General features: G+C 40.5%; 2 protein-coding genes across 2 annotated transcripts; one reads left to right on the top strand and one right to left on the bottom strand.

The window, feature by feature from the left end:
* Positions 1-293: 293 nt before the first annotated feature.
* ubxn11 (UBX domain protein 11) lies at positions 294-4,433 on the bottom strand. The gene is made up of 14 exons (XM_085365268.1): positions 4,363-4,433; positions 4,220-4,260; positions 3,755-3,850; positions 3,542-3,642; positions 3,396-3,447; positions 3,235-3,314; positions 3,087-3,153; positions 2,776-2,993; positions 2,613-2,690; positions 2,416-2,539; positions 2,222-2,325; positions 1,083-1,156; positions 553-696; positions 294-465 (listed from the first exon to the last, which is right to left on the bottom strand). The coding sequence occupies exons 1-14, from the start codon at positions 4,431-4,433 to the stop codon at positions 294-296; spliced, it is 1,422 nt and encodes a 473-aa protein (XP_085221394.1).
* Positions 4,434-14,599: 10,166 nt separating this feature from the next.
* Positions 14,600-20,780, top strand: fez2a (fasciculation and elongation protein zeta 2a). Its single transcript, XM_085364889.1, has 9 exons — positions 14,600-14,940; positions 16,197-16,305; positions 16,491-16,607; positions 16,734-16,866; positions 16,960-17,219; positions 17,365-17,445; positions 17,833-17,908; positions 17,980-18,043; positions 20,723-20,780. Exons 1-9 carry the CDS (start codon positions 14,600-14,602, stop codon positions 20,778-20,780), a joined length of 1,239 nt encoding a protein of 412 aa, XP_085221015.1.
* Positions 20,781-22,520: the final 1,740 nt, after the last annotated feature.

The raw sequence follows: 22,520 nt of genomic DNA, 5'->3' as shown, positions 1-22,520 counted from the left end.
TTTAGCAGGTCAGCTTGAGCATGTCTACATGCACTGAATTGCTGCCATGTGATTATCTGATTAGATATTGGTGTTAATGATCTGTGTCCCTGTTAAGATAAGAGCAAAGGTATAAGAAACAAAAGGAATAATGGCTCATTGGGATTTTATTTCAGTGTCATGGGTTTGTGAATGCTTTTGGCCTCACTGTCACAGAACACAGTCGTCATTAATAACATCAGCAACACCTTTACTTCTGCTCACGCTCCGCTCTGCTGTGAACAGCACTGATGTAACAAGATAAAAGTAATTCTTTAATCTTTAACAGCTTTGTTGACGTCGGCCAGTGAAGGATCGGGCTTCCTCTGTCGCAGCAGTAGAGTGGCGTTTGTCACGATTCCACGCGACTGGAGCGTCTGACCTTCATCATCATAGTTGCGCTGTGGGAATGCGCTGATGATGTCATAACTGGGCACACCGCCCCTTCTGTAGTGCAGCGACAAACAAACAGCAGGCTGGGTCACGTGATTGTAAAAGCAGCGGTGCGGTCAGTGCATTGAGATGTGTCCTCACCTGTGTTTGTCCAGGAACCTCCGCAGGTCACCGACTGTTTCCGACGGGGACATTTTCACTATGTAAGTGTGGCTCCCGTCTTCTGACTTCACCTTGAGAGTGATGACATTACAGGCAGGCTGGTAGGCGCTGAAAGCCTGCAGTCTGGTGGCAGCCATGACGCATTATGGTTGTTAGAAAAATGTGGGTGAAAACTGGAGCGTTGCATCACAAACACGGTCACCAGCTGATGGCTGCCCTCATTTTCAGATCAGCACATACAGTAATCTCTACAATCTGGACGATCAGTGGCCAAATCGGGATTTAAGCAGGTCTTACATCAAGTGTGGTGTTCTTAAATTCCTTTAACCCACTTTGTACTTGTCATTTTTTTCATGTGGTATTCATTTGGTATGGCAAATGTTTTTAAGCCATGCTTATTTGCACAGCATGAGTTTGTGATGACTGACACCCTCTGGTAAGTCTGTTAACTGGCAGAGACAAATATTTATGCTATACACATAAAAAATAAAAGAGAACATTTGGTTTACCTCTCAGTACTCGCTTGCAGTGACGGTGTATCTATCAGTATCACTGAACTGCTGCTGTCCACATCAGATGTACCCTGGTAGAAGCACACTGATTATCAGTGCTGTCTTATATATACATGAGGACTTAACCATTAGGCCCTCTATAAAGATTTTCCCAAGTGTTGCTAAACAGAGAAACAGTGGAACTGAAATCAGAGATTTGTGCAGGCCTTTAATGACACTAATGACAATTAATGTTGATTTTGGCCTTCTGGAGCCTGGTCTTCACCAGGGGTGACTATGTTTTGGGGCACTGTCGTGATTAAAGACAAAGCAACAACCCAGACACAGGTTTACTGGTGACTGCTTGAGATTTTGCTCCCAAATCTTCACATATCCTTTTATTTTGATTTCTTCCACCTTGAAGAGATTCCCAGTTCCAGACACAACATAATACTGCCACCACTGTGTTTCAATGTGGGGACGTTGTTCTTTGCTTTATATGTCTCTCACTTCTTTCTCCAAACATAAAAAGCATCTCTTTGGCCAAAGAGCTCTAGTTTTGTCTCATCTGATCAAAGCATGTGCTACTAGTATCTAAAATCTTTCTCCAGGTTGTCCTTCAGTGAGTTTGGCATGAAGTTATCTGTTCTGCAGAAGTGGAGTTTTTCTTGTTCTGCAGCTTTGCAGTCCATTCCTGTGCTGGATTCTAGTGATTATCTTCTTTGAGACTATAATTCACGACTCGAGTAAGTCTGAACGGATTTCTTTTGTTTTTGGTAGCATGCTTTCTCAGGTGGCAGCTTGAAGTTTTTATAATGTGAGAAAATTGGAAGCTAACTCTCAGTTTCAACTTAGCTTCGAGCATTACAATGTTAAAGCTCATCATTGCACAGCAGTAGTGCCTGCTATGGTTTTTCAGGGAACTAATAATACTGATCCTGGTAATTTTTGCTTTTTTCTGAAATGGTAATAATAGTTGATGCTTTATAAAGAAAACTACAATGTTTACAAATGTTATGTTAAAAAGTCCTTGGTCTGTTTAAAAAAGCACTCGGAAAAATGTTGACGAAGCTTTTAAACTTTGTAGGGTGGCTGGTAATTTTGTCCTCATCTGTATATTTGTACAAACAGATAATTGCTGCTTCTCTACGACTCACCTGCAGCTTTGCCCTCAGCGAGTTCCTGATATCAATCACTCGGCCGGCCTTCACCACCAACTTCGGCAACTTGTTCAGGAACTGATCTGTGGTCAGCTTCTTGCCTTTGAATCAGAAGAAAACATGAGAATGACAGCAAAGTCTCTGAGGATCTGCACCGCGGCTTTGATCAGGGTGACGTTTGCAGAACAGACCAGGGAAGTGAGAACTCAGCGAGCTTGCTGATTCATCTTTGTCCCCACAAACAGCCTGTCCTTTACCAGGAAACGTTTCCCACGGGAGCCTAGAGTTGAATTCCTCGTATCGCCTGTCATGAAGCTGCAAAGAGAATTTTTGTGAAGACAGTCGATTGTTCCCAAAAACAAAATAAGAAAAGGAAACTGAGACTCACCTCAAAAGGTACACCATCCGGAAATCTTTCTTGAAGCTCAGATGGAAAATAGCCATCCATTAGATCTTGCATGCACTGCTGCAGGGACCAAGAGTTTACTTTTAACCAAGGAAAGATTCCAGTTTAATATAGACTTTGATTTTCCTTTTTTAGTGTAGCTAACCTGCGTGCTGTGCTCCTGATATGAGCGGAAAGGACCATCAAACATTACAATGCCATTCCTGTAGAGCCTCAGTGGAATGGGATCCTTTTTTGCCAGCTGTGCTCCTGTCGCTGTCATTTGCACAAAAGACTCTCCTTCCCCTAGGAGGACGTTCAGTTCTCTGATCCTCTGCAGCACGAGATCAAAGTTTATGTGGACGCCTCTGCCACCAGAAGTCTCTGCAGAAGACAACAAAACAAAACAAAAACAGCACAGCTTTAACATACAAAAGACACGGAGGGATTGCAGGTCTGCAGGACTGGTGGATCTACCTCGCTCTGCAGGATCACCAGAGTCTGTATCTCCCACCCAGATCAAACCATAATCATTCAGAAAGTCCTGCAACAACGACAGCAGCTCAGTGAAACCTCCACACTGATAAAATCACGATCTCATACTTTATGAACACACCTTACTCACCTCCATCTCATGCACTTGATTTTGCAGTTGTTGGCACCGGCTTTCGAGATCATCTCTGCTCCTCGGGTCATGCATGCTTCCTAAATCCACACAATCATGAAAACGCTTTGATCGACTTAACATAAATCAAACTCAAGTCTGTGCCTGCTGTAGGTAATTACCTGACTTCTCCTGAACCCTCAGCTTCTCCTCTAAATCTGAAATCTGTTTATCCTTGGGAGGAATGATGAAACCATAAAGTGAGGTTTAAATATGTTTAAAGGGTGGCTGGCAGTTTTGGTATTCGTTGAAGGGGTTGCATGCTCACTTTGCGCTCTATCTCCTTTGCATGGCTCCTCACTGTTTTCTCCAGGAGGGTCACTCGCTGCATCATGGCAGACATGAGGTCAAAGTTGGTCGGAGGACACCCTGGAAACCAGCAATTAAGTATTGGAAAAATAAAACTTATAATCATTTTGTATGTGATAAATAAAAGAAGATATATTGACACTGGAATATGAAGCATTGTGTTAAAGCCTACCTTTCTTTAATGGAGCTCCCGTATTTGAGGTGGAGGCTTCGTTGGTTGTAGTGTGAGAGTAATCAGAAGACTCATCGGCCAATTCAGCCTCAAATTCTAAAAACAAAAAGTATCATGGTTATAAAAGATGTTTTGCTATTTTTTCAACTGGAAAAGTTACCTGATAAACTTATGATCAGTTTCTCCAGTAAGATATAATTGTTATTATTCGTCAAATGTGAGGATTTGCTGCATTTTGCTCATCACAGTTTAAGTTATTTATGTTGTGGACACATGAATACTGTTAGATCTCCACACACTTTAAATCAAACAATCACAGTGTGTCTAAAGTGCAGACTTTGAGCTTTAATTTGAAGGGTTTAAAAGGAAAGTAGTTCTAGTTCTAGCTGGGATGTATTTATTTATTCTGTACTTGTACTTTACTGAATTTGCAGCGCTGCTGGTGATCTGTGAGTGCATCGTTACCTTTCAGCAGATTCCTCCTGAAAGGAACTTTTGATTTGCTCCTGCAGGTCGAAGAAAATTAAGTGTGGCGACATGATTGATACGTTTATTCTGCACAATAAAACTACAGTCCAGTTTCTACCTGTGTGGAGTTAATCACCTACCCTTGGTCTTTGTGAGCGCCCTGCAGAGGAGTGCGTTTGGTTTTCTTTAGCATCGACAAAGGAGAGCTCATTTTAAATCCAAAGCCTGAATATCCCACACTTATTTCTTCTTTGGACTTCTTTCTGTTCAGAGAATGAACTATAACAGAGGTTCAGAGGGATTTCCGGTGTTTTCTCAGTTTGTGTGGAGTCCGTTTCCAATAGCAACAATGTAACGTATTAAGTGAAGTCTGCAGAAGTGCCTGTTTCATCCAGAGGAGGTCGCTCTTTCTGTCCTCACTTTAAAATTATTAATTCATTTCCAAACTAAGTGATTGTAGTTTTTTTTAATGTGAGAAGTCATAAATATTTAATGTTTTATTCATCATAATAAGATGTATTATGAAATGTAAGCACTGGTGATGTCATGTTGGGAAACTAATGAGACAGAAAAACAAAACAAAAAAGCCTTTTTTTCATGAAAGATAAACAAACATTGATGAGTGGTGTTTCCTAAATTTGCCTTTACTATTTAGATGCCGTTAACCATGGATACTCAGAAATTATGACGGCAGCAACTAATCTTTGCCATAACATTTTTTCTTCCCAACTTTGACATACAGACATACCGCTCAGGCGGTAGAGCAGGTCATCTACTGATTGGAAGGTTGGTGGTTCGATTCCTGGCTTCCCCTAGTCTGCATGCCAAATATCCTTGGGCAAGATATTAACCCCAAATTGCTCTCCGATGCATCCATCGGAGTGTGAATGTGTGTGAAAGTTACTTAGAAAGCACTTAGAACAATAAGCTTGTGCGAATGGGTGTGAATGGGTGAATGCACAAGTTGTGTAAAGCGCTTTGAGTGCTCAGAAGAGTAGAAAAGCGCTATATAAGAACCAGTCCATTTACCATTTATGGTAGAGGTGGGCAGATTGATCAAAATATCGATACCAAAGCTTGTATTGGTATCAGATCAACACTAGCGCATTAGATTGATACTTTTTTGCCCTATCCTCTAAGTTCAGTATGGAGCCCACTGAATTGTATTCAATTTTTTGGGAGAAAATAAAAAATAAAAACACATTTTCTGTTGACTGTCACATTTATTGTATTTATAACCGATAGTACAGAAGTTGGTCCAAAGCCCTTTAGAGACAGGCACATTTACGTCACAGATCTCCAAAATAAAAGGTTTTGTTGTGCAAACAAATTACTGTGGAAAGTAATTAGTGGTTTAGTGATCATCTGTGCGTTTAATACACATTATTAGTCATATTTAAAGCACATATTCAACTGGATACACAATAAAATAGTACCTTCAGAAGCAATCTAATTACTTGTATAACCTAAGAATAATTCAGTGTCTAAGAATAATTCAGAATTAATAACCACAGTTTTCAGTTTAATACACCAGTTTACGCTTTAATTATGAAACCTGAGCCAAAGGCTTAATCATGTTGACCAGAATCCTCCAAAGTAAGTTTGTTTCAGTATTGTTTACACCATTGTTTCAGTCTCTTAACTACATAAATGCTGTCCATGTTATATTAAGCAATTAAAAACAGGATAGATAATACAGAATACAGATTTCATGCTGTAGCGCCTCAGCAGCAGCAGGGTAATATGCTTCCATAATTACATATTTCCAAGACGAATTTGCATGACATACAGCCCACGTGTAACACACGAGGGCTGTGTGCTTGATAGGTTGCTGAAGTATAACACTGATTTCATGGAATTTATTGACATTGACAGTGAGGTAGTGTTACAACATTAAGACATTAAGGACTTTGATAGATTCCATATCTTCCTGTCAGCCAGAGGACCACAGATGGAAACCTCTCTTGGGGAGACTAGTCAAAATCAGGTACACTTCGCATTTGCTAAGTCATAAAATGTGTTTCAACAGTTATTAACAATTAGTCAGGATCAGATTTATTTGCCAAGTAGCAACTACAAGGATGAAATCAATTGAATTATTATTCAGAATTTATTTTAGTCTCTCTAAAAATCTATCTTTATCTTCCCTGTCTCCAAGACTGGAACAAGTATTGCATCACTTTGCAGTGATCCTGAAGCATCATCCAACAACACACCAACCGCAGGGGATATGCATCGGTGATCTAAAGAGTGCAACCAGGCAGTATCACTTTATTGCCTTTCTATCTATCTATCTATCTATCTATCTATCTATCTATCTATCTATCTATCTATCTATCTATCTATCTATCTATCTATCTATCTATCTATCTATCTATCTATCTATTAGGGGTGCAACGATACTCGTATCAATATTGAACCGTTCGATACAGTGCTTTCGGTTCGGTACGCATATGTATCGAACAATACAAAATTTGTAATTTATTTTATCAACTTTCCTTCTGACGATGCTGTCTGTGTTGAGCGCTCAGTGAATCTGCGTTCGACTACTCCGCCTAGGCTGCACTGTCGAGCCTAGGCGGAGTAGTCGAACAAATATATATATATATTCTTCCTCAGTTCAGCAATCTGTATGTAAGGATCTGGTTCTGTTGATACAGAAAGAGAAAAAAGGGTGTATAATCATGTGCTACCAGCAAAAACCTCAGCCAACTTATTTACAGTTTTTCTCAGTCGCTTTGGTGCGTTCCTCAGAACACCATTAACATTTGCACAGCAGTTAGTGCATTTCCCAAAACAATTAGTGCAAACTGCAAAACCTAGTGGATAGCCTGCAAAAGCACGTCACATGCACAGAATTGATTATCCATACCTCAAAAGCAAGTATCCATGTCAATGAAACTGTCAGTGCCATCAAAATGAAAAGTCTTGACACCATCTTTATGAACAAGATAGTCAAATGGCATTGTCATGTTTCCACTATGACAGTTTATAATCTCAGTGTTTCCCATTGCAAAAACAATTGGTGACACCTGAAAATGCTGACGACAGCACTATGGCCTACCTGTACAGCCATCTGAAATGTGCAGTAAAGTCACTGTAGATGTTATGGGAGTCTTGGGAGTAACTGAGACACTGAATACGTACGTTTCACATTTCCATTGTGTAGAAATGTTTGTAATCCTACAGAATTGTGCAAAAGAAAAATATGCTACAGTCACTTGTTCACTGTAGAATACATGTAAACATAAAATCACCCATTTGGTAGAGCTGTGCACTAATGTGAACAATAAACATCACATGTAACAGTACAGTAAATCATTCTGGCACATCCAGACGTTCCCGTCTGTCTGGCCACATATTTTCATCTACATCACAACAGATGTTATCCCTCGCAATGCAGCGAGGAAAGTATCTCCTGGAGTGGCGAATCCATCCTCTGCAGGACCCTGCTGTGATGTCGTCACATGCTGCATCCATGGCTGCTAGCAGGGCCATTTGCTCATGTGGATGCCGGTCATAAACTTTCCACCTCCAGGCAGAGAAAAACTCCTCTATTGGATTAAGGAATAGGGAATATGGAGGGAGATATTCAACCAGAATTCTGTCATGTGCTGCAAACCACTCTCTGACCAGATGGGAGTGGTGAAAACGGACATTATCCCAGACAACAACATACTTGCTGAGTTGGCCTCCACCTCTCTCATTCTCAGGGACTAGGTCCCTGTAAAGAGTGTCTAAAAATGTCAGGAGATGTTGGGTATTGTATGGACCAAGAAGGGGGATATGGGTGAGGACGCCGTTGTCTGAGATGGCTGCACACATGGTAATATTCCCTCCGCGCTGACCAGGGACTTCAGTGGTTGCCCTCTGTCCAATGCGATTTCTTCCACGCCTTCTGCCTTTGGCCAGATTGAAACCTGCCTCATCAACATACAGTTTTTCTCAGTTGCTTTGGTGCATTTCTCACAACAGAATTAAACTTTGCACAATAGTTAGTTCAACCTCCACAACATGTAGTTGTTTTGGCACAACCTTGTGCAAATGCCTTTGGACATGAAGCAGTTGAGTGAGTACAAATATCTAAAGAATGGTCACTTTTGACTTGCTATTCATCACTATCTCCTTGCTTTTATCATGAATGTCACAATTATTTATACTTGTACCGGCTTAATAGTCATTGTCCTCACAACTAATAGTCTTCATTTCATTGCTTGTGTCAGTGCACTCAAAATTGTTGAACATCTTGTCAAACAATTTGTACACCCATTTTGAAAACCCTATTTTTAAGGAGTTTCCATGAAAATCTCCATAAATTACTTTTCTCAGGTGAACCTTATCTCACACTAATGAAAATTGGTGTGTGTTACTCTTACTTGCAACCAATGAAAAGCCTCTTCTACCCAGTCACAGGTGACGAGTGAAGGAGCTCCGTCACCAGTATGTACAGGTAAAACATGTTTGCATATGTACCTCTGTTTACTGTAAAAGTTTAGGCCATGTCCTGCACTTACATTTATGCATGTTACTGTAATCCTATTAACAATTCAAACTGTACAATCTGTTGTGCGAAATGCACCATTACAGACTTTTTCATTCTCATCCTTTGTATAGCGTATCCTGGAATTGGAAGCCAGGGAACCCCTGCACACGTTTGTATATCTTGACGAAGCGGGATTCAATCTCGCAAAAGGCAGATGGCGTGGACGAAATCACATTGGAGAAAGAGCCACCATTGATGTCCCAGGCCAACGAGGAGGAAATATTACAATGTGTGCAGCAATCTCAGAAAATGGCGTTCACACCCATATTCCTCGTATTGGTGCATACAATACACAACACCTGTTGGCTTTTCTGGACGCTCTTTATAGGGACCTAATCCCACAAAATGAAAGGGATGATCCTGGTGACAATCGGACAATGTATGTAGTGGTTTGGGATAATGTTAGCTTCCATCACTCTGCTGTAGTCAGGCAGTGGTTTGCAGCACACGACAGGATGCTTATGGAGTTTCTTCCTCCTTACACTCCATTCCTAAATCCAATTGAGGAGTTTTTCTCTTCCTGGAGGTGGAAGGTATATGACAGGCATCCACATACCCAAATGACCCTGCTAGCAGCTATGGATGCAGCTTGTGATGACATCACAGCAGCGTCCTGCAGAGGGTGGATTCGACACTCCAGAAGATACTTTCCCTGATGCATCGATAGAGCTGACATTCGCTGTGATGTTGATGCAAATATGTGGGCAGACAGACGGGAGTGTCTAGATATCAATGATTGATATGCAGCAGTGTCTGTTTTTCAGGGTTTTGTTTCATAACTACTGCAGTAAGGTTTACTGTCTAAGTGAGTTTATGTTTGCTGTAAAATGTTTGATTTGCTGTATTTCCCCAGTTGCACAATGCTGTGAACAGTTTCAATTAAATATTATCAAGAGTGCATATGAAGTGTCTTGATTTTCCTTTACAATTTATGGTTTTCAACATGCCATGGATGCTGTCCAGACTTGACATGTCATTGGGGAGCACCTACAAAGAAATCCGTCACAATGAGAACATGTTCAAACCATTTGATTTTGTGACCAAAGGTGCTGGTGTAATGACTTGTAATTGTGACAGCCCTGACACTTTGATATAAGTACTTGCTTTTGATGAATATATTATCTGTTTTGATTAAGGGACTTGCTTTTGAAGCATTGACTACTTATTTTGAACAACTGACTTTTCTTTTTGATGAAGTGACTCACTTTTGCAAGTTATCCACCATGTTTTGCAGTTTGCACTAATTGTTTTGAGAAGAGCCTTAGTAGTGGTGCAGAGATCAATTCTGTTGTGAGAAATGCACCAAAGCAACTGAGAAAAACTGTATATGAATGTGTGCAGTGTTTCCCTGGCTTCCAGCTCCAGTACACGCTTTAGAGAGAGACAGAAATGCAATGTCACAATATGCCTGTGTACAGTAACAAACAGTAATGCATGCATTTGGTAAAACACATTGTAGAGTATGTGCTGTGGAATTGCAAGTGTACTGCATGAAACTACGAAGTACTGTAAAACAGTTTGCAGTGCAGAACATAGAAGACCAGCTTTACCTGCACATACTGGTGACGGATCTCCTTCACCCTGTCACTGTTTTGTTCAAATGGCACTTTATACAATTGCTTCATGTGGATTTCATTTTTCTTGAGTACTCTGTCAATTGTTGAAATTGAAACAGATTCAATATTGCCAAATACCGTGTAATTCTCTATGACAGCGCTTTGTATTTCTCTCAGCTTTATTGCATTGTTTGCAATGACCATTGCACAAATGGCTTCTTCTTGCTGTGGGGTAAAAAGGGACCCTCTTCCGCCTCCGCGAGGTTGTCTTACAATCCTATGTGGTGCAGAGTGAACTTCTTGTGAAATTGCAAATACAGTACAGTAACATGTGATGTGTCTGAGATGGCACAGTACAGTACAGTGTATTTCTGTTTGCATACCTGTTTTCCCTACGGAATGTTTGAATGATTGAACTGACAGTAGTTCTTCCAATATTGGGTTGCACCCTTCGACCAGCCTCCTCCATGGTGAGGCCGTGATTGACAACATGGTCCACAATTGTAGCCCTTATTTCATTAGGAATCCGCCTATATCTGCCTCTTCTCCCTCTTCCCCTTCCCCTTCCTCCCCGCATCCTCACCCCTCTTCCACGGTGCTGACCTTCCATTTTGTGTCACAGAAGTGTAGAAATGGTACACACTAGCTCCTGCGCAGTTTATATATGCTTGCCAATTGGGGATTCACAGGATTCATCCATAATTGACAGTGAACAAGTTGTTTGTCATTGGTTACAACTAAACTTTCACACGCCTCCTCATGAGTGACAGCTGTAATTCACCTGAGATCAACTGTTCAATTTCGGAGACATTTCCAGGAACAATGATACAGAAAGGTATAGGATTTGCTTGACAGATGGCCAATATTTGGCATGTGATAACTAGTTCAACAATTTTGTGTGTGATGACTCAAGCAATGGATGTATGGCTATTAGTTTTATTGGGAACGACTATTCAGCATCCATAGGTATGATTACTTTTGACTGACATGACATAAGCAAATGGAAATGTCAGAAAGCAGCAGGGAAATGTATGGAAGCAACTGATTCATGTCCAAAATCATTTGCAGTTTGTTCAGAGAGAGGAGAAATTGCTACTATGATGTGCACAAATGACTGAGTGTTGTGGAGGTTGAACTAATAGTTATGAGAATTTCAATTCTGATCTGAGAAACGCACCAAAGCGACTGAGAAAAACTGTATTATAAATGTTACAATCATTCCACTGGTGTCATTTCAATTGCAATGTAAAAAAAAAATGGGTGTAATATTGTTGCACAAATAGAAATTTGTCTCATTTGAATGTCGTGCTTTGTATCTGTTCACCTCCTTGTTTGTGTGGTCCTCACACTTGTAACTAGGGCTGCCACAAACGATTATTTTCATAGTCGACTAGTCACCGATTATTTTTGCAATTAGTCGACTAATCAGATCATGCATCCGTACAGCTTATTGCACCAGCACGCATCTGCTCTTATATAACTATCTTTAGCTTACAGCTTTAAGTGTTTAAGGTCTGTGCTAACTAAAGATAAAGACAAGATGATAGTTTATTAAATTTTAATGAAATCTGCAGATTGTTTCGGTGAGGTTTAATAAACTCCTTGCTATCTATAATATAACGGGAAACCGGAGTATATTCTTGAGCATCTCACACTTCTGATAATCAGCTGTCTGCTTGACGTTTATTCAGCTGTGTAAAAACTATAACTTTAATCTCAGCCAAACCGATTTACTCAGGAACCAAGAAAATACTGAAAAAGGCCAAACAATAACATTTTAAGTTATCTAAGTGACTTATATATGTTTAACCTGAGTAGCGAAAGACGGCGGTGGGTTTGAAAACGATTTGCCGGGAGTCCGGTGTTCTCACGGACTCTAGTGAGCCTTGAACCCCAGTTAGCTATCGAGCTGGTGGGTAACAGACACCGCCGAAAACATCAGAGTGCTTTTGAATATGTGGTGTCTTGATAAACTGTGCAAATATTTAAGGTTTACACTAGAGATGGACCGATCCGATATTACGTATCGGTATCGGTCCAATACTGACGTAAATTACTGGATCGGAGAGAAATAAAAAATGTAATCCGATCCATTAAATATCAAAAAAGCACCTCACAAACATGGCGACATGGCGTAACTCAGCTCATAACCATAGCACATTGGCGCAATATGCGTCACGTGATAGAGCGGCTGTGTGTATTTGTCGCCTCGCTACCAATCCGGCATTTCATCTCCGAGGAAGTGATCCCAGAGAGAAGTAAAGCAAGTGTGTAAGTTCATCTCTGAATGTTTGTAAAGCATTTCCACGTTAAGCTTAACAACCGATATATGGAGCGACTGCCTCTCCCTCTCCTGCTGCTACTTCAATCGTGATACTGATCAATGATCAGCTGATCGGCTTTTGTTTATCGCCCACTTCGCGCCAGAAAGAGGAAACCAGCAGCTGAACAACAGCAGCACGTTTAAGCTTGATAAGCTGTTGTTAGAATTTATTTAATATTACTTTCTAGACCAGGATCTTTTTCTATGTAGCTGACAGCTGGTAACTGTGCAGGGGCGGATCTAGCAAAGTTTAGCCAGGGGGGCCGATAAGGCATGAACAGGGAAAAGGGGGCACAAAGACATACTTTCCTTTCTTATTCTCATTTAAATTCATATCGGTATCGGCAGATATCTAAATTTATGATATTGGTATCGGTATCGGACATAAAAAAGTGGTATCGTGCCATCTCTAGTTTACACAGCTACATTCTCGCCTGAAAATATGTTAAACGTTTATTTTGTGACCCAGAAAGAATAATAAGAGTAATATTAAAACTAACTAGCTGCCGCCATTGTTGGAAACTGAGCAGGGCTGCGCTGGGCTGCACCACGAATTCTGGGACACAGGTCCTTCTTCTTCTTCAGGGTTTAACAGCAGCTGGCATCCTTGTACATGCAGTGCTGCCATCTCCTGTTTCAGTCCGTTATTACACTCTTAAATCCTACTACTTATTCCTGCGTCTTTTGGGATGTTACAAAGTTTCAAACGATGCGTCGACTATTAAATTAGTTGTCGACGATTTTGATAGTCGACGTAATCGTGACTAGTCGACTAATCGTGGCAGCCCTAGTTGTAACCTACTTCTTTAGAGTGAGATGAGCTTCGAACAGGACTGCCTGATGAAAGGAGGCTGTCTGGGTCAAATGTACAATGGCATACACTACAAAGAGGTCCGACAGTTTCAGTCCAGAATGACAAAGTAACCATTCCTCTGAATGATGGACTGACATGTGCTGTGGATCAGGTTCAACATGTGTATCACTTTATATATATATATATAATTATATATAATGACAAGCTTTGATACCATTAAGCTGTATTTGAACCCAAGGTACACCGTTGTATACCTTGGATGCTATATTCGGTGAAATGTAAATGTTTTTTTGTTTGCACACAACTGCATATTTGTTAAATGTTGACAATTTGTTGAAGATTACAACTGTTACCTTTAAAAAAACTGCATTCATGTATTGTCTGGACATGATTATTTCAGAATATATATGATAATTGCACTATTTCAAAGGTTTATTTTTGACATTTTAATAATCTAGAGAGCTAGAACGTTAGCCACTTATTAATGAGTCTGTCGAATAGAAATTGTTTTGATATATAAATTTAGTAATATAGACTTGGTTAAAATTGACTTTAATAGATTTTAATTTAAAAGATTCTGAAAACTGTCGTTTATTCTGTTTGTAATAAATAATAATGTGCCAAGTATAAAATGGATCAATAAATGTATACTATATATACACATCTTTTTCTCATTTCTTAAAAAAAATGAAATTTACATGTTTTACTATGTTTTATCTTTGTGTCAAAATAACACGTCTTTGTGTTGACTTACTTGACACAGAAGATGTGTTAAAGGAGCAGACACATTATTTTGTGTTAAAATTGACACGTGTTGTCCCTGAGCAGATACAGCACATGTGTTAAAATCTAACACGGTGTGAGATTTTTAACACACCCCAAAAAGGGTATAAACTCGCCATTGTATCGGGTCAGTAGTGATAAATGATCACGATGCGTTTTTATTGCTTTTAATAATCACGTTGTTGTTCAGACCCCACGTCACCGTGACCTGTTTATATTCCGCGTCTCGCCGCTAGGCGGCCCGGCGCAGGCTCGCTGTGGGCAGAGAGCGGGCAGACAGGGAGGATGCGGAGGCCTGCCAGTCCCACAACAACAACACATCTATCATCCACCCGGGGCGACTAGGCCGGTCCGGGCTATGGCTGCACCTATTGCACATTTCGACGACGACTGGCCGAACCTGGGTGATCCGAGCATGGTGTCACAGGAAGGGCTGCTGCCGCAGAAAGGCCGTGTCGCCGCCGCCGCCGCCGCGAGCGAAGCGGCGCCCGAGTCGCTCCTGTTTGGCGGTGATGATGATGATGATCTGCACGACAGCAGCTTCTCCCCTAGAGAGAACGCGGGGTTCCGGTCCATGGAGGATCTGGTGAACGATTTCGATGAGAAGTTAACCACGTGCTTCCAAAATTTTGACGCCAAGACGGAGAGCATCGCTCCCGTGGCCGTGATCGCCGAGGACACGCTGCTGGAGAAAGACGAGTGAGTCCACGGCCTGTCTACGGCAGGCTGCGTGTTTCCCATCCAGTGTGCATGTGGAGGCTCCAATACAGTTTAAAAAACACGGAAAGACATGTTGGGAACATTTAAAATAGGAAGTAAAGGCATCGACACATCACCTGTTATCAAGATATTCAAACTGAGTAAACTTTAGTTCAGATTAATCTTATGTGCCCTATATTAAAGATCGATATTGGCCGATACTCACAGTTGTTTTATTTTTAACCCATTTCTAAAATCAACATCTTTGTGATATTTTTAAGAGATACATTTGTTGCAAAATAACTGCGATATTATATTTAAAGCTGGTTAAAATAATTTTTTAAGTAGCCTATGTAATAATAATAATTTCATATCAGGGTAGGCTGCTGGTTGTTTAAAAAGTCACCTTGGGCATTTTTACCACATTTAGAAGTTGGGGATTGTTTTAAAGTGTTCATTCCAAAAACATTTACAGTTTCCCAACCTATTCACAAACTGAAAGGAAAAATCAAGATTTTTAGTTTCACACTAGACTTAATCCATGTCTGGGAAACTGAGCCTTAAAGTGTTAAATTGAAAAGAAATGGGAGGTCAAGGGTGGAAAAATCCTCAACAAATCCTAAATAGGAAACATGAAACTTGGCTTAAGTGCTCCATCAGGAGGCATGATGCTTCAGCTCTGGGTGTAAGTGGCGCTTTTTAAACGTCATCATCTGTGGTATTTTCAACCTGATAAGCTGTGTAGGGGATTATACTTTTAACCTAAGCATCAGACCTGCTTAATCTGATTGTTATGTTTTTAGATGCAGCATTAAAAAAAGTATTTCTGTGGTGCACACAGTCAGTACCAACATCCTTGCTGATAACGTAGGTTTGGTTTTTAGTAAAAAAATGTATCGCTAAAGGGGAATTCCAGGAATGCTGTGATTATCTCAAGTGCTGCAAACAGGAGAACTGTTGCTTTTGTTGGTAAAGATTAAAAATGAGAAAATAATCTTTAAAAATGCAAAGAAAAGATGAAGTCCATCCTGATATGTACCTCAAGAAGATATAGTTTCAGTCTCAAACTATAAATAGCCTCATTCTTTTTGCAGTTCATTTGTTTATTTTGATTGATCTCAACCTTGACATAGTTTGTAACACAGATGCTAAGATATTTACAGTCATCAGATCCCATTGGAAACATGTTCAGGCAAATGAAATCTGCAGGACAGCCTTTTAAAGACTATGTGGTTGAAAGTCTCGTGTCCCCTCAGAATCTGGAACACTCTGACGGCTAACTACGGACATGTGATGCCGGTGGACTGGAAACGTTCTCGAACGCGCTCCCTCCACGTTCCCACAATCAACCTGGAGGAGAAACCTGTGAGTGATCCCACTTCTTCCGGCCCATCCTATCTCTGTCTCATTTTTCCCTTCATCCCACCACCCGGCTCCCCTCCCTCCAATGCCAAATCCCTCCTCCGGTCATCTCGCAAATCTCAAATATTCATTGTGCCAGGGTTTAGTGCTTTGATTAAATTCCCTCCTCCTGCTCTGTTCCTGGTTAGAGAAAGGCAGATGTCGCGTTGGAGCTGTCTGACGATGAGGAGCTCAGGGATCAGCTAGACATGCACTCCATCATTGTTTCCTGCATCGCAGAGGAGCCCCTTTTCACAGCAGAGCAGGTACGTTACACAGCCACACTGGGTCAAGCCTGTATAGGCAGAGCTTAACATGGCTGAAATCTTTTCCACAGATGTTTAATAACTCGTGCTCGATGGGTTATTTTAAGAGCTGGCTCTTTGATGCAGGTTATTGAGGAGATAGAGGAAATGATGCAGGACTCTCCTGACATGGAGGCAGAGCATAATCCGTCACAGTCGGACCTGTCGATGCTCTCTGTGGACGTTCAGCAGCCCAACAGCTGCCCTGACTACGAGGAGAGTGAGTGTCTGCTGATCAGAACAGTGTGTTATGATGAGTTATTTTGTTGCATATTATATTAGTAATTTATGGGAATATGCTTTGGTGGTCCAGGGATGAAAGCCTTGAGCATTGCAGAGCTGAATGAGCGTCTGGAGGAGACTGAAATGAAGATCAGGAGGTTTTCAGAGGAGCTGGTTCAGCAGCTGGCTCTCAGGGATGAGCTGGACTTTGAGAAAGAGGTGAAGAACAGTTTCATCTCAGCCCTCATCGACGTGCAGAACCGGCAGAAGGAGTACCGCGAGGCGCTCAAGAAGAAGAAGAAGCTTAAAGGTGGAGCTGGGACATCGCAAGGTCTTCCGGAGAAAACATCTGTGAGTACTTTAACTTTACAGCCAGGTTTTAAGGAATTCTCACCAGGCCTGAGGTGTTGCTAGAGTGAAAGAGATCTTTCTTTTCTAGTGTCTGCTACATTTACTGTATCTTTTTTTCCCTTTGTTTTTCTTCCTTTCTTGTCAGCGCTTCAGCATGGAGGGGATCTCCTCTGTTATCCAAAACAGTTTCCGTCAAACTTTTGGGAGCGGGTGCAGTGAGAGACAGGTTACTGTGCTTTTCCTTTTCTCTGTGCTTTCCATCTGCTCTCGAATGGTGATGCCAAACCTAGGTTCCCACCTGCAGTTTATCTTTGGGTGTACCTACGTTGGGTATAAAGTATGTGGACAGAATAGCTCTAGTGAAAGTAGTTCAAATCCAGTTTGAAATGAGCTCAAAGGAACGTGTTTGAATAAGAGAGGTGTTGTTGAACAAGGGTTCTTGAGTTTATCTGACAAGTGCTATGTCAGAAAAATAAGCGTTGGGAACCACCCTAAAACACAAACGTCCATTCTACTCCGCAATCTCAAAACTATTAGTAAGATCAGACACTTCAGTTTAGGCTTAACGTGTTGTTTTCTTTAATATCAGTGTGTTTTCTCAATTGTTTTACAGTATTTGACCACAGTCATCCCTTACGAGAAGAAGGGACATCCTCCTTCGATTGAAGACCTCCAGATATTGACCAAGAGTAAGTTGCTTCACCTGCACTGTGCAGTTTGTTGCAGTTGACTTACTAACTCTGATTCATTCAATTCCCAGTTCTGCAAGCTATGAGAGATGATAGTGACAAGGTGCCCAGCCTCCTAACAGACTACATTCTCAAAGGTGAGCTTTTCTCTTGTGTTGTTACACAGGGTGCTTTGCATTTGAAGTAAAATAACATCACAGAGAGACTCCCAACAATCCCGTGTTGGCAGTATGTCTGCATATGTCATCCTTGCTCCACATAACCCAAAAGATCAATAGCAGTCAATTATTACTGTGCTGATGATGTAAGCTCAAAGGGACGCGGCAGCGGTTATATATGCTGCAACCATATGTTGTAAATCATTGATGCTCAAATTCGTTTGATTTCAGTTCATTACAAAATCCTCTGAAAGCTTCAACGTGAGTTTTTAACTCCAAGCTAGACTGTGAGAGTTTTCCTGCATCTAAACAAGCCTTTAGGGGGTGACTTTGGCCTGTGTACAGTGATGAAAACGGGTCTTCTCTATTACCCCATTAAAGCATCGTCCCCTTATGTGTCACCTTTTGATATGCCTGTTGTGGAGTTGGCTTAAAGTTTTTCGGAGACGTAATAAAACCTGATTGTGTAAAAGTCCAAATTTAACATCTGGTTTCTTGCTGGTAAATCTTCATTAAGTATTTTGAACACACCAGCAGATCCTTCAAAATCACTTTCAGACTGTAATGAAATCAGCAATAAATTTGGAAAATTACTTTTGGTACCACTTTATAATAGGGTCTGAACTAAGGGTGTAATTCAACCGGAATTTACTGGAATTAATATAATTTAGTCTGAAATTACAGTGTGATTATGTTAATCTACACATACTTATGGGTGAATGAACTACAATAAGGAGTGTATCAACAGAGTATAAGTAGTCAAGTTTTTACTGGAAAAATGTTTTACTGCAAGTAATTTCATTGTAATTTTACAGGAGAAAACACATTATATAGGAAGTAAGAAAAATTATATAGTAAGTACATAGTAACTCATTTTAAGTAGTGCGTGAATTACTTGAAGTAGTGCAAAATTCATTGTAAGAGGTGTGTTACTTCCAGGTAAGTTTGCGGAAGAGTGTAGTGTAGTGGCTTTTGTGTAGAAAACACAAAATAAACCAAAGATATGACTGAAATGTACAAATGAAAAACAAACCTAAAAGTATTCATAGCTAAAACCCCCAGTTTATTCTTGTTGTGGATATGCATTAAAATGATTCTATTAGTCTTTTTTCACTCATATTAATCAGGTTTTTTACCCCTCAGTCATAAAAGGCTAATGGGGTTAAATGCTGATGTCATCCACCCACAGTAGTTATTTCTTGCTTCACCCTGCCCGGTGGATGGGTGGGTGGCATGAAGTCTGTAAATGCAATAATCACTGACTCATCACTATACGACTTCACGGGCCTTGATGGACGTCCTGCGATGTTTGGTGGAGTTTGTTTTTTCTTGTAATGTTATATAACAGGGCAGGTGAATAGTGGAACATCCATAAAGCAAAAAGACGAGTTCAGTGCACCACTGCTTACAGTTACTTACACACTATTTAAAATTGCTCTCAGTATAATTTGAGTCTCCTTTCCTGTAAAAACCTGAACTGTTACCCTTTTATTCTGCGCTGTGTACTGGATAAGGATTCGTAGGTAAATATAATTACATTGTAATTTCAAATAAAATACACTGAAATCCCATTTAATTTTTGGTGAATTACACCCTTAGCAATGGGTCATATTTTAAAAATGCTACTTGAATTGTAAACACTGTGCACATGATGTTTACCGAGTACAGAACTTTAGTATCTTTAAATATTTGCAGTCTGTCCTTTTGACTGTGTCGTCCACATTTCACTTTCTGTTTCATGTCTTTATTTTTTCTTCCTGTATTTCTTTTGTGCTATTCTTCAAAACAAATCGCTGCCCCACACTCGTAGCTCTGGTGTGAGCCCTGGATGGAGAGGTTTGTGACAGTTCGATTATGAATGTTGTGGTGGTGTTACTCATAATGAGAGAGCGCCTCCTCTTGACCACTGAACTGTAGTGCAGAATGACCCCGATGCTTTCCCTCGCACTTCCCCTCTCTCCTGCACGGTTGTTAGTGTCCAGACCTGCAGACTGTGACTCACAACCACTCACATAGAGATCTGTTTACCTAGCACTTAATATATGAGACACTGCTATAAGGATTAATAGTTATTAATCACAGCTAAGGCTGTATTTGAATCACTCGACCTGCACCAGAAATAGGTTTAGTTGCTCTTGTACATCCTTTTGTTTTTCCTCATCTTTATCTCCTGGATTGTAATTAATGCCTTATACTGAGGCTGTGTCAGCGGCTCCATCGCAGCTTTGTTAATATTGATCTCTGCTGTTGTTCCAGTGGTTTGCCCGACATAGACGAGAGGGAGGCTCTGCAAAGATTGTTAAGCGTGATGAAAAGAAGAAGAGGACTCATTGTTTTGTTTTTTTGCAAACATGAAGCACACTTAATTTATTCCTGGATGTTTTTACCTTTGTGTGTCCAATTTTTTTCCCCTGGATTTTCATTAAGTTGTATTTATTTTGTACAAGCACTATGATTTCAAAGCGTGTGTATTCTTGTGAATTTTTGTTTTTAATTGTCTCGCAGGGTGATAGTGTATCCTAAGTTAGTAAATTATATAAGAAATGTAGACTGGCCGTGCACTGAGCTTTGCTTATTGATTAGAGCAAAGCTGCACCGCGGTCGGCTTTGTGTTTATCGGAAGTGCTGAGCTGTACACGGAGCGGAGAACGCGATGCACAAAGCGCTCTGATACAGATGTTGCAGTGATAGAGGATCGTAATAGTGAATGTTAGCAAGCTTCTAAACTGATAAGCTTACACAGAAAATAACTTAAGAATTTTAAAAAAGAGGAGAGTGAACCACAAGATAGTATTTATTACAGTAGCACCTGAAACAGATGAGAGAGCTCTAAGGGAACAAGATACAAATAATTAAATACAAAATGATGAAGATTACTCAGATTATCTGAAACCTGTGTTTATAAACACAAAACTATCATATAGTTCAGTTTTCCATGTAGCCGCAGACAGAGGGGAGCCATCTGCTTTCATCTTAGCACACTGCAAACATGATTGTTATAATTTCATAGAAGATGACGTACTGTATTGATGGCTGAGGTGATTTAGTCTGGACTGATATTTACTGATTAACTTACTAACTATGCATTTGAGTGAATTGTGACCCACGCACTGTCTGTACTCTTGCCTCTGTGCATGGGGCGGCGTACACTACCAATGGGCATTGCTGTTCTCTATGTATTACTTTATACAAGCTGCCTTTGCCTTTGGCTGAACTTTTGTACATTATAAATGACTTATTTTCATTGAATGTCATGTTACTAAACCACAGAACCCGCTTCCATGTTTATTTATTTTGTAAATATTTTCTTGATAAAATATTGATGATATTGATAAAATCGCATCGTGTCGTTTCTTAATTTCAAACAATGCTCGCTATATCTTGATGCATGCTCAATTATCCAGGTAAGGAAATCCCACTGAAACGCTACGTTCATAAGGACAGGATCAACTTTTTGGGAATGCTCACTATAGTGACAATAAGCACCAGCACTTCTACCTCAAACAGCATCACCGAGAAATATATGCGCCTTGATTTTCAGTCAGTGGTTTGCAACAAAAATACAAAATGCAAGTAAAATGTACAAAATACTATAGATAGATGGCCTAAACACCCATATCCCCTTTATTTAATATCTTGCTATGCTTAAGGGGTCTGTGTCTGACAATTTTGTCAAAAATATGCACATAAATAACCTGCAGTGCTCATCCTGTTCCACCTCACACAAATGAACACATACCCATCCTGCTACTGAATTGATGCCATCCTGGAGAAGCTGCAGCTGTGCAGCTTGAATTGGCTGGAGGAGAACAAACAAACTGCAACTGTAGAGAAAAATCAGTCAGCCGGGATACGGAGGGAGGAATGGGCTGCATTTCTCTCTCCACTGCCTGCAAACTGTTCCCTTTTTGGGGGAGGACTACTTGTTGCCTCTCCAGCATATGTGCTGCCATTTTCAACAACGGGGGATTTAGGTTTGTTTTGTGGCTACAGGACCTGGGCACCTTCCAGTCATTGAGTCAACCATGAATTTGTCGGTATGCCAAAGAACTTGTCAAATATGAGCTTAAGCTGTCTGTCTGACACCTAAAGCTTGGATAGAACAGTCATACAACAGGACAATGATCGCAGCACATCAGCAAATCTACAACAGATTATCTGAACGAGAAATGAATCAGCATGTTGCAGTGGTCCAGCCAATTCCAGACCTCAGCCTGAATAATGAGCTTGTAAACCTGAATGAACTGAAGCAACACTGTAAAGAAGAATGGACAAAAAATCCTCCACAACTTGAGAGTCTGATTAAGTCATACAGAGTACAATTACTTCAAGTTAGTGTTGCCAGAGGTGGTTAAATCATGGGATTTTTCCACACTGCCTCTGGTGTAATATGTCATGTGTTGCTGTTCATCCGAGTTTGCATTTTCATTATTTTTAAGGACTGTACACGTGAG

The sequence above is a fragment of the Diplotaxodon limnothrissa genome, linkage group LG11 (genome assembly GCF_057381915.1).
Source record: "Diplotaxodon limnothrissa isolate DT_005_m linkage group LG11, D_limnothrissa_male_GT1.1, whole genome shotgun sequence".
Classification (NCBI taxonomy): Eukaryota; Metazoa; Chordata; class Actinopteri; order Cichliformes; family Cichlidae; genus Diplotaxodon; species Diplotaxodon limnothrissa.
The sequence above is the reverse complement of the archived record's forward strand: the minus strand, read 5'-3'. Positions and strand labels throughout refer to the sequence as shown.

Bases quoted from the DNA above. Each gene is read 5' to 3' on its own strand.
- ubxn11 (XM_085365268.1), bottom strand. From the start codon at position 4,433: ATGAGCTCTCCTTTGTCGATGCTAAAGAAAACCAAACGCACTCCTCTG. The intron at 2,691-2,775 runs GTTAGCTACACT...TGGTCCCTGCAG, and splicing joins ATCAGGAGCACAGCACGCAG to CAGTGCATGCAAGATCTAAT. The intron at 2,540-2,612 runs GTGAGTCTCAGT...TTCTCTTTGCAG, and splicing joins CGGATGGTGTACCTTTTGAG to CTTCATGACAGGCGATACGA.
- fez2a (XM_085364889.1), top strand. From the start codon at position 14,600: ATGGCTGCACCTATTGCACATTTCGACGACGACTGGCCGAACCTGGGT. The intron at 14,941-16,196 runs GTGAGTCCACGG...GTGTCCCCTCAG, and splicing joins ACGCTGCTGGAGAAAGACGA to AATCTGGAACACTCTGACGG. The intron at 17,220-17,364 runs GTGAGTACTTTA...CTTTCTTGTCAG, and splicing joins GTCTTCCGGAGAAAACATCT to CGCTTCAGCATGGAGGGGAT.